The sequence below is a fragment of the Diospyros lotus genome, chromosome 3, assembly GCF_014633365.1.
Source record: "Diospyros lotus cultivar Yz01 chromosome 3, ASM1463336v1, whole genome shotgun sequence".
Classification (NCBI taxonomy): domain Eukaryota; kingdom Viridiplantae; phylum Streptophyta; class Magnoliopsida; order Ericales; family Ebenaceae; genus Diospyros; species Diospyros lotus.
In genome coordinates, this window is record NC_068340.1 from 25,630,580 (window position 1) to 25,643,846 (window position 13,267).

Genomic DNA, 13,267 nt, shown 5'->3' on the forward strand with positions numbered 1-13,267 from the left:
CTTTTATAGCTGAGGTAATGGCATTCATCATGGTCCAGGCTATACGCCATGCTAGCCTGGATCATGGTTTTGGTTTACTTTCATGGTACATGCCATGTGTTGTTTTGTATTCTATTGTATTGCTCTCTCTCTCTCTCTCTCTCAACCAGACATATTGGCCAAGGTAATAAAATTATGACTTGGAGTGATAACATCTCGAAAGGAAAATTATAAAAGAAAAACACTATATAAAAGAAAATTATTGATGATATATGTTCATGAAGAAGATATGGAAACAAGCCTTCTTTTACCCTCCTATACTGAGAGCCAGGAATCCCCTGGGTTGATCACATCTTCACATACTACAAACTGCACAATTGAAGAATTCTATTCCAACAATAACAGAAACAATTGGTGAAGCCATGACTGTCGCTCTCTCTCTCTCTCTCTCTCTCTCTCTATGGGATGAGAGGAAAAAGTCCCTAGAGAAGAAATAAGGAAAACAGCTAGAGTAAGAGTTGTGAGCAAGGGACTACCCAGGGAAATAGTTAAGAACGCCGCCTTCTTAAGGTTGAGCACTGCTTTAACTCGTCTCTTGCATGTCCTCCTCGGTTTTCCACACCACATCCTCAAGGCAGGTCGAAAGATTTTTGTAGAACTGCAAGTCGAAGACAAGGGAAGCCGTGAGGGAACAAAATGAAAACTTATTTTTCGATTATCAACTTTAATTAAGAGTATAGAGGCCTTCCTGCTATCAACATCACAGTTGTACCAAAATTGTACTTGGACATGTCAACCTGATACCTACTGGAAAACTAAAACTGGTCGACAAGATAACAGTGGTCAACTACAGAATTACCTGGAAGGATTGATTTTAATTTACCAAAAACCATAAGAACTTGTTCAATGAGTCGGGTATAAAGATGTATGAATGTTCAAGGACTCATGGCCAATATGCAGGAGATGCATGATAAAAGCTAAACCGAGGAGAACAAGGGGCCATTGAATCGAGAATAAGACTACATTAAGGTAGTAGTTAACACTGTGGACCTCTAGTGCAATATATTTTTAACAGTAAAATTTCATGCAATAGGAGAGTCACATAATACGAACCAATGTCATGAACAATACAAGGTGCAAGATGCATCAATTCTCTTTCATAAATATGTCTGAAGGATAAGGCTAGAGAGAGCAATGGACAAATAATCATGTGAAAAACTCGGTGTAGAACAGTACCTTATGGAATTCCAAAGTGTCTCCTTTCGCTTTCCGCACCTCAACCATATGAAGGGATGGTGCCACTTGAAATACCTGCTTGAACAAGAGATCATGAAATGATAACTGCCCTTAAAGTGAACTGCTGATCGGTCAATTAAACTTTCATTTTTCACATACCTCAGTGGCAACATTAAGGTTTCCTTTTCTCCCAGCTTTCACATTTTCAAGCCTCATCTGGATGGGAAATATAAGAGAAATATGTTATTTTAATCAATTTCATTCTTGTCATTGTCATTTATTTTGTCTTGCTTGGTTCTCGGGGTTAGGATACTTTTTTCAGAGCATTCTTTAAAACTTAAAAGCACAACACCCAAGTTCAAAACTACAACTTCAATATTGAAGTTTATTTGGTCAACTTCAGTCACCTTGTAGTTTTTCTTGTGAACATCAAAACCAAGAGGTTTTGCAGCTTCTTCAATCTTGCTGATTATCTCGTTAGCAGGACATTTAGATGTGAACCTCGTCTCCCTCTTAAATCCCTGTAAAAGTGGCATCAGCAATCCGTACAAAAGTACTGCAACATGACAACAATACATTTTGCCGTTGAGCAGGTAAACAAATAAAGAATTCATGAAATACATATTTTGGTGTTTGTTAAAGTGATGGACCCACCATAAAATTTTAACTAATTGATTTCTAAAGCTAAGTTCCAACAATCACAAAGAGAGCACTTCAAATCTATACGGTGGCTTAACTGCATAAAAATGTACACACGCAACATCAACCAAATTGTAGGTGGCTTAACTGCATAAAAATGTACACACGCAACATCAACCAAATTGTAGCAGATCTTTTAACATGGTTTCAACAATAATAGTGCATAGGCATTTACTCTATTCATACACTTCCTATAATTTCAATTCAAAGATGAAGGCCAGGCTCAAAATAAAGAAATTAAACCAATTATCTAAGTTAATTGCTTCAAACTTCTCAAAAATCAAATTGCAGATAGGTTGGACATCCACAGTTCCACAGCCAACTAGCCAGGTTCAATTCTTTGTGTAACACACAGATGAATTTCCTGACTCTTTCGGGAGTTAACAATGAATTCATTACTTCAAAAATTTTGCAGGAGGCTCAAGCAAAAACAGAAATAAGACAAAGAAAAGAAAACAAGGAATGCTCAAATTAAAGTAAAATAAGAAGGAAAACCTGTTCATCAAAATGGCAATAGACGACATTGTTATTCTTAAATTTTTTATCACCTATTCAATCAAAAGGTTAAAATGTTAGAAAAGAGGGGCAACATTATCTTTTAGATTAATGTTTATACTTGACAACAGACCTTGTCATGTGTGGTTAAACTATCCTTCATAATTAGCCAAACACATTCAACTATTTAAATATTAAATTGCTGATGAAATTTGCAGAGGATATTTTCCCCGTTCTGATGGTATATGAAATTATTGACCACCAAGCCATTTAAAAGCTTCAGCTATCTGGGAGAGAAGGGGATAATTATATCTTTTGTATTAATATGTACACTCTCAACACCCTTGTTCATGTGTGGGCAAAATTCCTCATGACTAGGCCAAACACTAGTATCTATTTAAATATTGGGTTGGCAGTGAGATTTGAGCACAGAACATTTTTTTCAGCTCTTGTAGCATACTGAATTATTAATCTCCAACTCATTTAAAAGCTTAAAAGTTATGACTTGTCAGGAAGCCATTTCAATAGCCATTTACCTTTACTTCATCTGAAGGAACAAAGAAATAGCACACTGCTTAGTGCATCCAGAAATCCAACTTAAGAGGAAGTACGAACAATGAAAAAGAATAAACCAGAAGTACATATAGGAAGCTTGTAAAAGTTTCAAACCTGCTCTACATCAAACAAGTTCCCAAGATTGAGCCCTTTTGACATAGAAATCAACTCAAATGCATTCATCGCTGCTGGCTGCTCTTCCTTTTTCTCTGTCACATGGTGTTCCTGTTGCAGAATTTAAAGCACACTCAGAATGACCATTATGAAGATAAAAACAAGTTGGGCTTCTATGTTTTAAATTACCAGTAAAATCTTACTGTGAATTTAAGGGACTTACTTCTGAATCCTTGAAAACAGCTTCAACATCATCCACATTTGTATTTTCATTTTCCTCAAACACAGGAGGCTTATAATCTTTTTTAAACCATTCATCTTCCAAAATTTGAGGTATAGTGATGCGCTGCCACAGGACATTAAGACAGGAAGTTATGAGAAGAAAATAAATCCTTAACCATTACTTTGTAAATGTAAACCAGCAACTATACGGTTTAAGCCTTGACAAGTTCCTGGGCAAGGAACACTAAGATACAGGTTAAACAGCAAACCAACTATGTTTTAAACAGCATATTAAGTTCCAGTATTTAAGCAGCACTTCCAGCAGGCCATATGGCACAAAAGCATTATTATTATCCATGCAGGACCAAGTTGATAATTTCACAACATCAAATTACACCACCAGGTAGGAGAAAGTTGGGTTTACAGATGCTTAACTACAAAAACTGAGGCCTAAGCTAATGAAATGATTGAGCTCAACAAGGAATGCAATCTCCTATGAAGATAAGTTGTTAGATAACTTTTGTGTTGGTAGTTGTGGTTTCTTTATTTATTTATTCTTTTTTTTTTTTTTTTTTTTTGGGGGGGGGGGGGAGTGGTTGGGGCAGGGTGTTTGCAACCTGCAAATCCAAACAGGCGAATACACTGTTGATATCAACCAGTTTAAACTTGAAATGCAATAACACTAAACTAGAAAATAGAAGAAAGACACTCATGAAACCCTCCAATTCAAGCTGATGCCACAAGATAAACAGCTATCTTTTCAAAATTTCAGGAGTTCCTTTACAGCCAAAAAAAATAAAAACTCACCATTATGTTATGAGACCTTAGGATGACACTTAAATAAAAGTGCTTCAATATATCGAAACAAAGATAATCCCTCCCCTGGATTTGGGAGTTATGAGCAAGGTTTTGATTGTGGTAAGAATGATTATGTTAACACCTAGGGTAATAACATAATTGGTGCTCCAACATTTTTCATTTTGCATCAATGCAAATACATACATTTTACATGTGGGTTAAGAAACCATTCCACATCAATACCATCAACATCTACAAAATGATCTCATATATTGCTACAAAGATTTGATATAGAAATACTATAATTCTTACATCAATCTTGGTCACCAAAAAATGTAAAAAGGTTCCGACTTAAATCTTTCACTTCCTAACTGACTATAACTAGGCTTTACTACATAATTCAGTTGCTCAACAGCATAAAAAAGTTTAAAATGTTGACATAAATGAATCTGCAAGAATGTCCTTAAAATTTTAAGTAAAGAACATACAGTCATAGGGTTTGGATCCAAGATTTGAGTTATCAACTTCATGGCTCCAAAAGAGAGCCAAGGGGGGCATGTAAATTCAGCAGCAGAAATCTGCAAACACACAAAAAGAAACTGAGAAAAGGATGATGGAGAAAATGGTTGAACAGTGCCATGAAATTAATACAATGCTCACTTTTTTATACAGGTTCATAAGATTAGAATCATCAAAAGGCAAGTAACCTGCGAGCAATACAAAGAGTATGACTCCACATGACCACAAGTCTGCAGTTGCCCCATCATAGCCTCGATCATTAAGGACCTATATAGAAAGACAACACAGAAGGGCCATGCATAAAAGCTGCACAACTAGGTATCAAGTTAACATAATTCAGAGAAATCCTTACCTCAGGTGCAACATAATTTGGAGTTCCACAAGTAGTATGGAGAAGGCCATCATCCTGCAATATCAACCTTAGGAAATAAGGATAACAAGCGAACTCCTCTAGTAGATGTCAAAACAAGTCAATAGAAAACTAGACATTTTTTTAAATGAAAAAGAAAAGAACATAAAAAATTGACATACCCAAAATTAAGTACTCATACAACAGGAAACACCAAAGAACCAAAGTGATACCTCTTAAAAGTAGAAAACACTTAAAACTAGAATATTTCAAAAGGCAGTCTCAGACTGCTCAAACATTTGACAGTGTTTGACATTCTATCAGATTTTGAATTGAGGAGGCAAAACCACCATCTCTTACATAAAATCAATCTGTAACCTCAACTGTTAATAGGTATTCAGCTCTAACACCACTTGTTGGGTAATCAAATCTTATACCACTTAATGCAGAATAAAACAAACAGAAATGAATTCTGAAGGCACTGAAGTCAATAGATGCATAAATTTAATATATATTTGTTTAAGATAATGCATTTGGGTGCATAAAGAGATAAAATTAAGTGCACTTAATAGGAAATGGAAGGAGTTGTCTCAAAATCTTGGACTGAGAATGAGTCCTCAGAGAGAGAAATAAAGGGGAGTCTTGTTACAGGATATATCGAAGAGTGCTCAAGTAGTGGTGGCTCTTGCTAACCAACAGGGCTTTTTCTTAACATAATTACTGTGGAAAAAGTTCAAGGGTTACCACTGGTGAGTAGTTTTGAGAATAACCAAGGCATTCTTTTGACAGACTGTCTTGAACCTGAAAACTAAGAAGGTTGAGGTAGCTGCATGGAAGAGAAAAGATGGAGGAGACTCACAACGCACAATGGAAGGTGTCCCTGCAGAAAATATAGAATTTGGCAAGGCAGTCCCAAGAGAGAAAACTCAAAAAGCAAAAATAATAAGAAAGAACTAAGAGGGGTGGTCACTCAAGGCAACCCTGACAAAGAAGGAAAGGATACAAAAAGAGGTGGGCAAGCCCTTGAGGCTTCTCTCTTTAGAAATATAAGAGAGCTGCCCAGGCAACCCAAGAGGATAAAGGAATGGAGTTGCCTTGGTAACTTTCCAACCAAAACACAGAAGTGGAGGTTGCCATTGAGAAATATAGGCGCTACCTCAGGGAGCCCCCTAATGAATCAACAGGGATTGTCTGAGGCCTCCAAGGATGATGAGCCACATGGGGGCAGTGCCTTAGCCACAACCCGCCAATTGTTTTCCTTCTTTTCTTCCATAAATATGGGCTCTAGGTCAGGCAACCCTGATCAAGGTAGCCCAATCTCCCTTCCTCTCAGTGTGTGAGCTTAAGCAACTGCTAAGTTGCCAGACCTCAGCCAACCCCCAAGCTATGGCCTCAGCCAGCCCTCTCCTCCCGCATTATGAATTACATAAATATCTTAAGTTGGAACTCATCTTCTTATCTCCTATTTTTTCGCTTCTTGATAACCTGATAGGTAGCAAATTATCCTTCTATTCGAATGCTCCTTATCTCGGCTTCTTCTACTTAATCTCCATCTCCAACAAGAAGTCATCATAGCAGGTCATTGCTTATATGGCAGTTTGAGCTCCTACTTGAGTCAGACCTACACTTGCAGTTGTTGCTGCAAACCACCATAAAGGGTTGTAATGCTGAACAGGGAAACACATTAGGCATCAAGCATGCTTGGAGAGAGCTAGGCAATCACTAGAGAGACACAAAGAGAGGCACTGGAGCAAAAGTCCCAATCTTTTTTATCAGTCCATTTTTTATGGCTTGAAATCCTTATTCATGGAGGTTAGAAACGTTATTGCTAAAGTCCAAGGAACATGAGCAATCAGTTATGACCTGACACTCCATGAATTTGCGTAAAGCAATTAAAGTGATAATTACACCATGCCTTAGTGGTGGGACCATGGCAGTAAAGAGGTTGCACGTTGGACGTTCTCTTTTAATATTGGTCAAGTCCAAGCTTCTCAAGGGAAGAGTAAGAGGGTGTTTGGCTTACCAGTTTGACTGCTTATAAGCTAATTATAAGCTATTCTTTAGCTTATAAGCTGTTAAGCTTATTTTGTTAAGTGTTTGGATGTTTCCAACAACTTAAACGCTATAGAGCTTAAAAGCTCTTCCAGCAGCGTTTTTCAAAAGCTCACCCCCCAGCTTTTCCAAAAACATTGGTAGGGGCTTTTGGCGTTGACCAAGCAAAAGACGAATTTGCCCTCACACAAATTCCATATTTCCCATCTACCCATCTCCTTCATCTACTGCCTTCACTGTCACCGCCTCCCTCCAGCTCCTCCTCGCCATCGCCAACTCCCTCCAGCTTTGGTCGTCGCTTCCAGCTCCTCCGTCACCGTCAACCGCCGCCTCCAGACCCATCCCCATTGGCCGCTACCTCTAGCCTCCATCACCGCCTCTTCCATGTTCGTCGTCGTCATCCACTACCTCTTCCATTGCAGACTCCATCATCAGTGGCGTCCCCGATCACTATGTGTGTGTAGATATATATATATATATATATTTATTTATCTACATCAAAGCTTTTACTTGTAAGTGTATATATATTAATCTAATGGTAATATATTTGAAACAGAAAAATAAAAGGTGTATATATATTGTATTAATATATTTTTTAATAATTGTGTATAATTTATCGACATCTAATGGTAAAATTTTACATGATTCAACAACATATCTATTTTCGTCTTTTTATCAAGTTCTAATAGTTTATCATCTCTTTCAAACCAAACACATAATTATTAACTGATAACTTAAAAGCACATTTATCCAAACACGTTATAAGGTTAAACGTTACCCAACTTTTAAGCTTTACACAACTTAAAAGCTCTAAAAAAAAAAAAGGATAAGCCAAACACCCCCTAAGGCCACAACAAAACCTGTATCTCTAGCTTCCAATCTACAAACCTTGGGAGTCCTGTGCAACTGGAGGCCTAGGCCCTGCCTCAGCCAAGGATGTTGGGTTATGGCATTGAAACGAGTACAGTACTATAGAACGACAATAAAGCTTGTTGATTTCTGTGCCTGATTTATTGTGGTTCCCCCAGCTAAAATGCTAACAGGACAACATTCACAAACTAACATTTGCATTTCCAACATTTTATTAACATGCTCTCAGGACTGACATTGTGATAAAATTGAAGGGAATTTCTTTATCCTTGATAAGGAAATAATAATGGAAGGATTCAAGGGTAATATTGCCTATGGAACAGGGGAAAACAAAAGAGCAAGCTGTAATCCCATTAAATCAAATCAACAATCTAAATGGCAATAAAAAATTTCAAAATAAAAATAAATTAAAGGGTACCCTCCCTTGACCTAAATACTCTTGAGTTGTTGGATAATCACTCAAGTGTCATAAATGAATTGACATTAAACTGATGTGTGCATCAGTGATTAAATGATAGAGGTTCTTTTTTTGTGAATATATAATGCAATTAGGAAAATCAATTTTTATTACTGACAATTTTTATCTATCCTACTGCCTGCATTCCATATTTAATCAATTTTTATTACTGACAATTTTTATCTATCCTACTGCCTGCATTCCATATTTAACAGGCAGTTTCCAATTGTTATCTAATGCATTTTGAAGAAGAAACATACATAATGGAGGTCCCATCATCCAAATCTTATCAGGCAAAAATAGAAAACTTTTTCAGAACTTTTGCCATGTTGTGTATCTGTGCTAACAATATAAAATAATTGATTAAGAAAACCAAAAAATGCTTTGCACACTCAGAGAAATTAGTTCATAAATTACCCTGACTTGCTGGGACAAAGCACTTAATCCAAAATCAGAAACTTTCAGGTTTCCATAAGCATCCAACAGCAAGTTTTCTGGCTGCAACAAGAACCACGGGGTAATTAAGCCCATATGGAATATAAATCGAACTGTAACTGCCAACGTGTGTGCAAGTAACATAAGTACCTTTAGATCTCTATGGTAGACACCCCTGCTATGACAGTAATCAACAACATTTATAAGCTGTTGGAAATACCTTCGTGCTTCATCTTCTCGCATTCGTCCATGGTTTACCTTCATAAACGTATATATTCTCTCATGATGTTGTAGACTATTTGCAACACAAGACCACATGTTTAAGAAAAATCTAGCCATGTCCTACTTTTGTTGGACAAAGAATTGCTCAGATCTCGCAGTTAAACATGTATGTACGAGGGAAACCCACACCCAGGTTCGTGTCCATGGTTTGTTCACTTTTCCGCTTTGTTCTATATTTATCTCCACTTTTCTGCTTTGTTTCTATATTTATCTAGCTATTCAAGAATCAGAGACGACGACAACACGCACTCAGATGCAGGGTAGATTGACTTACAATTTTGTCAAAGAGTTCTCCACCAGTTACAAACTCCAAAACAATGAATATCTTGGTCTTGCTCCCCATCACCTGGAGACAGATAAGGTTGTTACATAAGATAACAAATTCATAGACATTTCACAAATTATTTTACGGTAACAATTGAGACCTTATTATCTAGCAATTAACAACAAGAAGAGCTATAGCAAGAAAGAAAAAATATGAGCTGAAAGATGTTATTTTCGTAGGAGAAAATATATTATTAGATTATAAAATCTAATCAAGATAAATTAAATGGAACTGAATATCTTAGTATGTAGTTAAGTTGAACTGTGATTAACTAAATTTTTCATCCAATGTATGCCATCGACTGGAAAAGTAATCAGCCCTTCATAATTCAATTATGTGGATATATAACAGTTTAATTTTTAATAATGCTTCAACATTGCTTCTTTTCTTTGAAAAAATTGCTATTAGGAAGTTCAAACTGCTTGTTTGGATGTGTACTCTAGAACTGGTGATTACAACTGGCGGCTGGCTTGTATAAATCAGTTCTACAAAAGAATAAATAAATCCACCCGTCTGGAACTGCAGAGCTAGCACAAGAAGCACACAATTATGAGTTATAAACATACTTAATGGATAAACTCCTTTATGCATTATGATCACACTTAACAGATAAGCGCCTTTATCACAACTGTGCATTGAAGTTCAAGCTAATCCGAAATTAGCTTATTACTGAATTGGACATAGGGATGGGGAGTTTCAACTTTCAACTTCTGACTTAAACAGGACTAAGAACAAGATCATTTTTGCAATGCTTTGCAGGAAGCAATTCCTTGTGAAATCTTGCTCCACATCCCTACTGTGCAAGAATGAGATATCTGACCACAACTGAATTAACCCAACTAATCTATATAGAAGAATGGGAAGGCAAGAGTTGGAGTCATTGTACATGGCTCTAAATCCAAAAAGATCCCAATCTCAGGTCAGATATTTCAGGCTGCAATGACAAGTGCCTATTTTTGGGGGCTGGAGGTTTTCTCAACATGCGACTTTGCACTTTTCTGGACATAACCATATCAACTTTTCCTCTGATGATAAACACTAAGGCACCAAGAAAAGAGGGGCATGAAAACATGTCATTTTTTTCCTACGAGTTTAGGAATACTGAACAGAACAAACATGTTAATCAAGTGATACAAAAAAGATAAAGCTGGAATTTTGGCATTGATGAGAGGTTCACAATGCCTTTCTTAAATTTCCAGAAGTTAGCAAATAAATCCAACAAGAGCAAAAAAAAAAAAAAAATTCAGAAGCTCTTATTTTGTGTAGTCATCCAAACAATGGAAATATTTCATGCTGTGACATTCCTAAACCTTGTACAATTTTGAGGAATAATTAGTGCTCATGATGTTTCTGGAAGACAGATTAACATGATGGACTTGTTCATTATTGAATCCACAACATTAGTCCTCTTCAAACTCTGATAGTGCTTAAACTAAATCACCTGACCAAGAAAAATGATGCTCCATTTTAACAGATTACAACTATTTCTGTCCAATAGAAGGCTTATTTGGAGAGAATATGTAACTGCAAACTGAGATGAATGCATGCAGCCAGCAAAGGACTAGTATTGAGCAAAAGACTAAAGTTGTAGTTAAAACATAATTTCCTTAAAGACAGTGCATGATCAGTGACGATAAGTTTCAGGAAAATTTGTCACTTGTTAAGTTTATAACATACTGGAGACACTACAAACCCGCAGCTAATAAGTATGAAGCAAGTACCAAACAACACAAATAGAAAGTTTACAAATATAGCAGTCAAATGGAGAACTCAAAATGAATTGGTGAGGCACCTCATATAAGCGAACAACATTTGGATGTTGTATCAGCTTCATTGTTGCTATTTCTCGCTTTATCTGCATTACATGCAAGTAAACAGATATGGTTGGATTAAAACTTCAACAAAGTCCAAACAAAGATGAAAGAGTATAAGTGCAGTAACGGTTAAGTAAATGAGAACATTAGAAGCCATGAAATAGGGCAGAACCTGTGCCATTTTTTGAATAAACATGGGAAACAAACTAAATAACTAAATAGCTAAATGGTAAAACGTATCTGAAGACAATTAATCATAGAAAGGAAAGTAAAAGACAAGTTCAAAGATTTAGAAAGGTAAACAAGGAGAAACCTGTTCAGCCATTTTATGCTTAAGAACTTTCTCCTTGTCAAGAATCTTGAGGGCTACAGGTTCCCCAGTCTCAGTATTCCTTGCAAACTTCACTTTTGCAAATGTTCCTTCACCTATTGTCCTCCCGACCTCATATTTACCTACTAGACGCTTCATTTTAGGTTGATTCATTCTTGATCTACAGGAGGAAATCCTCTTATAATTACAATTCTGGATGCTTCTAAAATTCTCCCTGAAGTGCATAGAGAAACATGCATTAAACCCAATTTGAAGGAGAAGAAAAGTCAAACGTATTAGGCCAAATGTCAAGTTCTGGAATATATGTTTTAAAAACGTTTGAATCATTGCTTTCACCAAACAAACCACTCTTATTTTAAAATGTATAATTAAAATTTCTAATCAACAGAAATATATCATGCCCCACACGTGAATTATGCTGGAGTTGGTAAACAAACAATAGCAGCAACTTCAATTACACAAATAATAGCTCCAACTCTTTAGCAAGACAGAACACAATCCTATCATTTAGCCAAGAAAAATACTCACATCATAGATTTAACCAAAAACAAGCATACACCCAACTAGTGAGAAGGGTTCCAGTTTCAATCTCAGAGCAACCGAGAGAGAGAGAGAGAGAGGATGAATAAAAATATGTTTGAATGGATGAAAAAATTTATTATATATGATAGGGTATGTGAAAACTAGCAAGAAAGCTTTGGATCCATCTTCCAAAACAATACAAGCTAAATAGAAACAAGCACGATTGCTTTAGAAGATCCAGTTTCCTTACTATACCAGCTCAACATGATCAACCAAGAAAGCTATGAATCCAATTTCCTAAACTATCTGGAGGAGCTAAAGGTCTAACAATAACCAAAAAATAGTGGGGACTGGACAGTGATAATCTACAGCAATTTGGCAACTGAACTAAAAATTGAGTAATTGACAGACCTCCACCATCCAATAAAGGACCCAATTAAACAAACAAAGGAATCCCAGGACTGGCAACTCGTAAATTGGTACTAACATCATTAAGCAAGAAGGAATTCCAGAGTAGAAATGAAGTTGGAAGCAGCACTCCAACCTAACTCCCCCACAAGGAATATCCAAACGAAAGATCGGAATAAACCCAACCCCCAAAAAGTAAAGCAAATAAAGGGTAAATATCTTCGTACATATTGCCCAAACCGATTCAAATCTGCCCAACCCTGGTTCCTTCACAGGTCACCCACCTCCAATTCTCTCAGGATCAAGCCCCGAAAGAGAAACCCAAAAAGGAGAAAGCAAAAGTACACGAAACCCAGTTCAGATTTGATCAAATTCAGAGCACAAAACTTCTGCAGAGACAAAATTTAAGGCATGCAAGTATCTATCGCGTGTGTGTGTATATATATAATAGTAATAATAGTATAGAACCCAGATGTGTACGAGAACAAGCAAACATAAAAAATAATAATAAAAAGGCACTTTACAAGGGAAAAATAGATGATATACTTGAACACTTACTGTTATAGAGTGGATAAGGGAAAAGATTTAATGGTGGGTATCCGATCTACGACCAAATGAATTCAATTCATGAATTAGGAGCCAGAAAAGCGGCTCTTGGGAGCGGGATTGGGCCAAAAGTGTCTGCTGCAGAAGCAAAACCAGACGAAGAAGGAAGGCAACTCCAACACTTTCCTTGGAGACTGACCAAATTAAATTTCCACTCAGACAAACAGGAAATGATATTCATGTGTTTTGTATATGTGGG

General features: G+C 36.6%; 1 protein-coding gene across 3 annotated transcripts; it reads right to left on the bottom strand.

Moving 5' to 3' along the window:
* Positions 1 to 228: 228 nt before the first annotated feature.
* Positions 229 to 13,241, bottom strand: LOC127798248 (CBL-interacting serine/threonine-protein kinase 3). 3 transcript variants are annotated; one of them, XM_052331689.1, is made up of 15 exons: positions 13,021 to 13,241; positions 11,515 to 11,746; positions 11,180 to 11,242; positions 9,337 to 9,408; positions 8,931 to 9,038; positions 8,763 to 8,843; positions 4,970 to 5,023; positions 4,759 to 4,884; positions 4,587 to 4,676; positions 3,302 to 3,424; positions 3,079 to 3,189; positions 1,623 to 1,736; positions 1,375 to 1,431; positions 1,216 to 1,290; positions 229 to 637 (listed from the first exon to the last, which is right to left on the bottom strand). In XM_052331689.1, the coding sequence occupies exons 2-15, from the start codon at positions 11,683 to 11,685 to the stop codon at positions 563 to 565; spliced, it is 1,320 nt and encodes a 439-aa protein (XP_052187649.1). In that variant the 5' UTR covers positions 11,686 to 11,746; positions 13,021 to 13,241; the 3' UTR covers positions 229 to 562. The 3 variants fall into 3 exon arrangements, with proteins under 3 accessions (XP_052187649.1, XP_052187650.1, XP_052187648.1); XM_052331690.1 differs by lacking the exon at positions 13,021 to 13,241 and adding an exon at positions 12,747 to 12,962; XM_052331688.1 differs by lacking the exon at positions 13,021 to 13,241 and adding an exon at positions 12,542 to 12,684.
* Between the last annotated feature and the right edge of the window lie 26 nt (positions 13,242 to 13,267).

Bases quoted from the DNA above. Each gene is read 5' to 3' on its own strand.
- LOC127798248 (XM_052331688.1), bottom strand. The intron at 11,243-11,514 runs GTTTCTCCTTGT...CATGTAATGCAG, and splicing joins AGCATAAAATGGCTGAACAG to ATAAAGCGAGAAATAGCAAC. The intron at 1,737-3,078 runs GTTTGAAACTTT...CCACTTTTACAG, and splicing joins ACTTGTTTGATGTAGAGCAG to GGATTTAAGAGGGAGACGAG.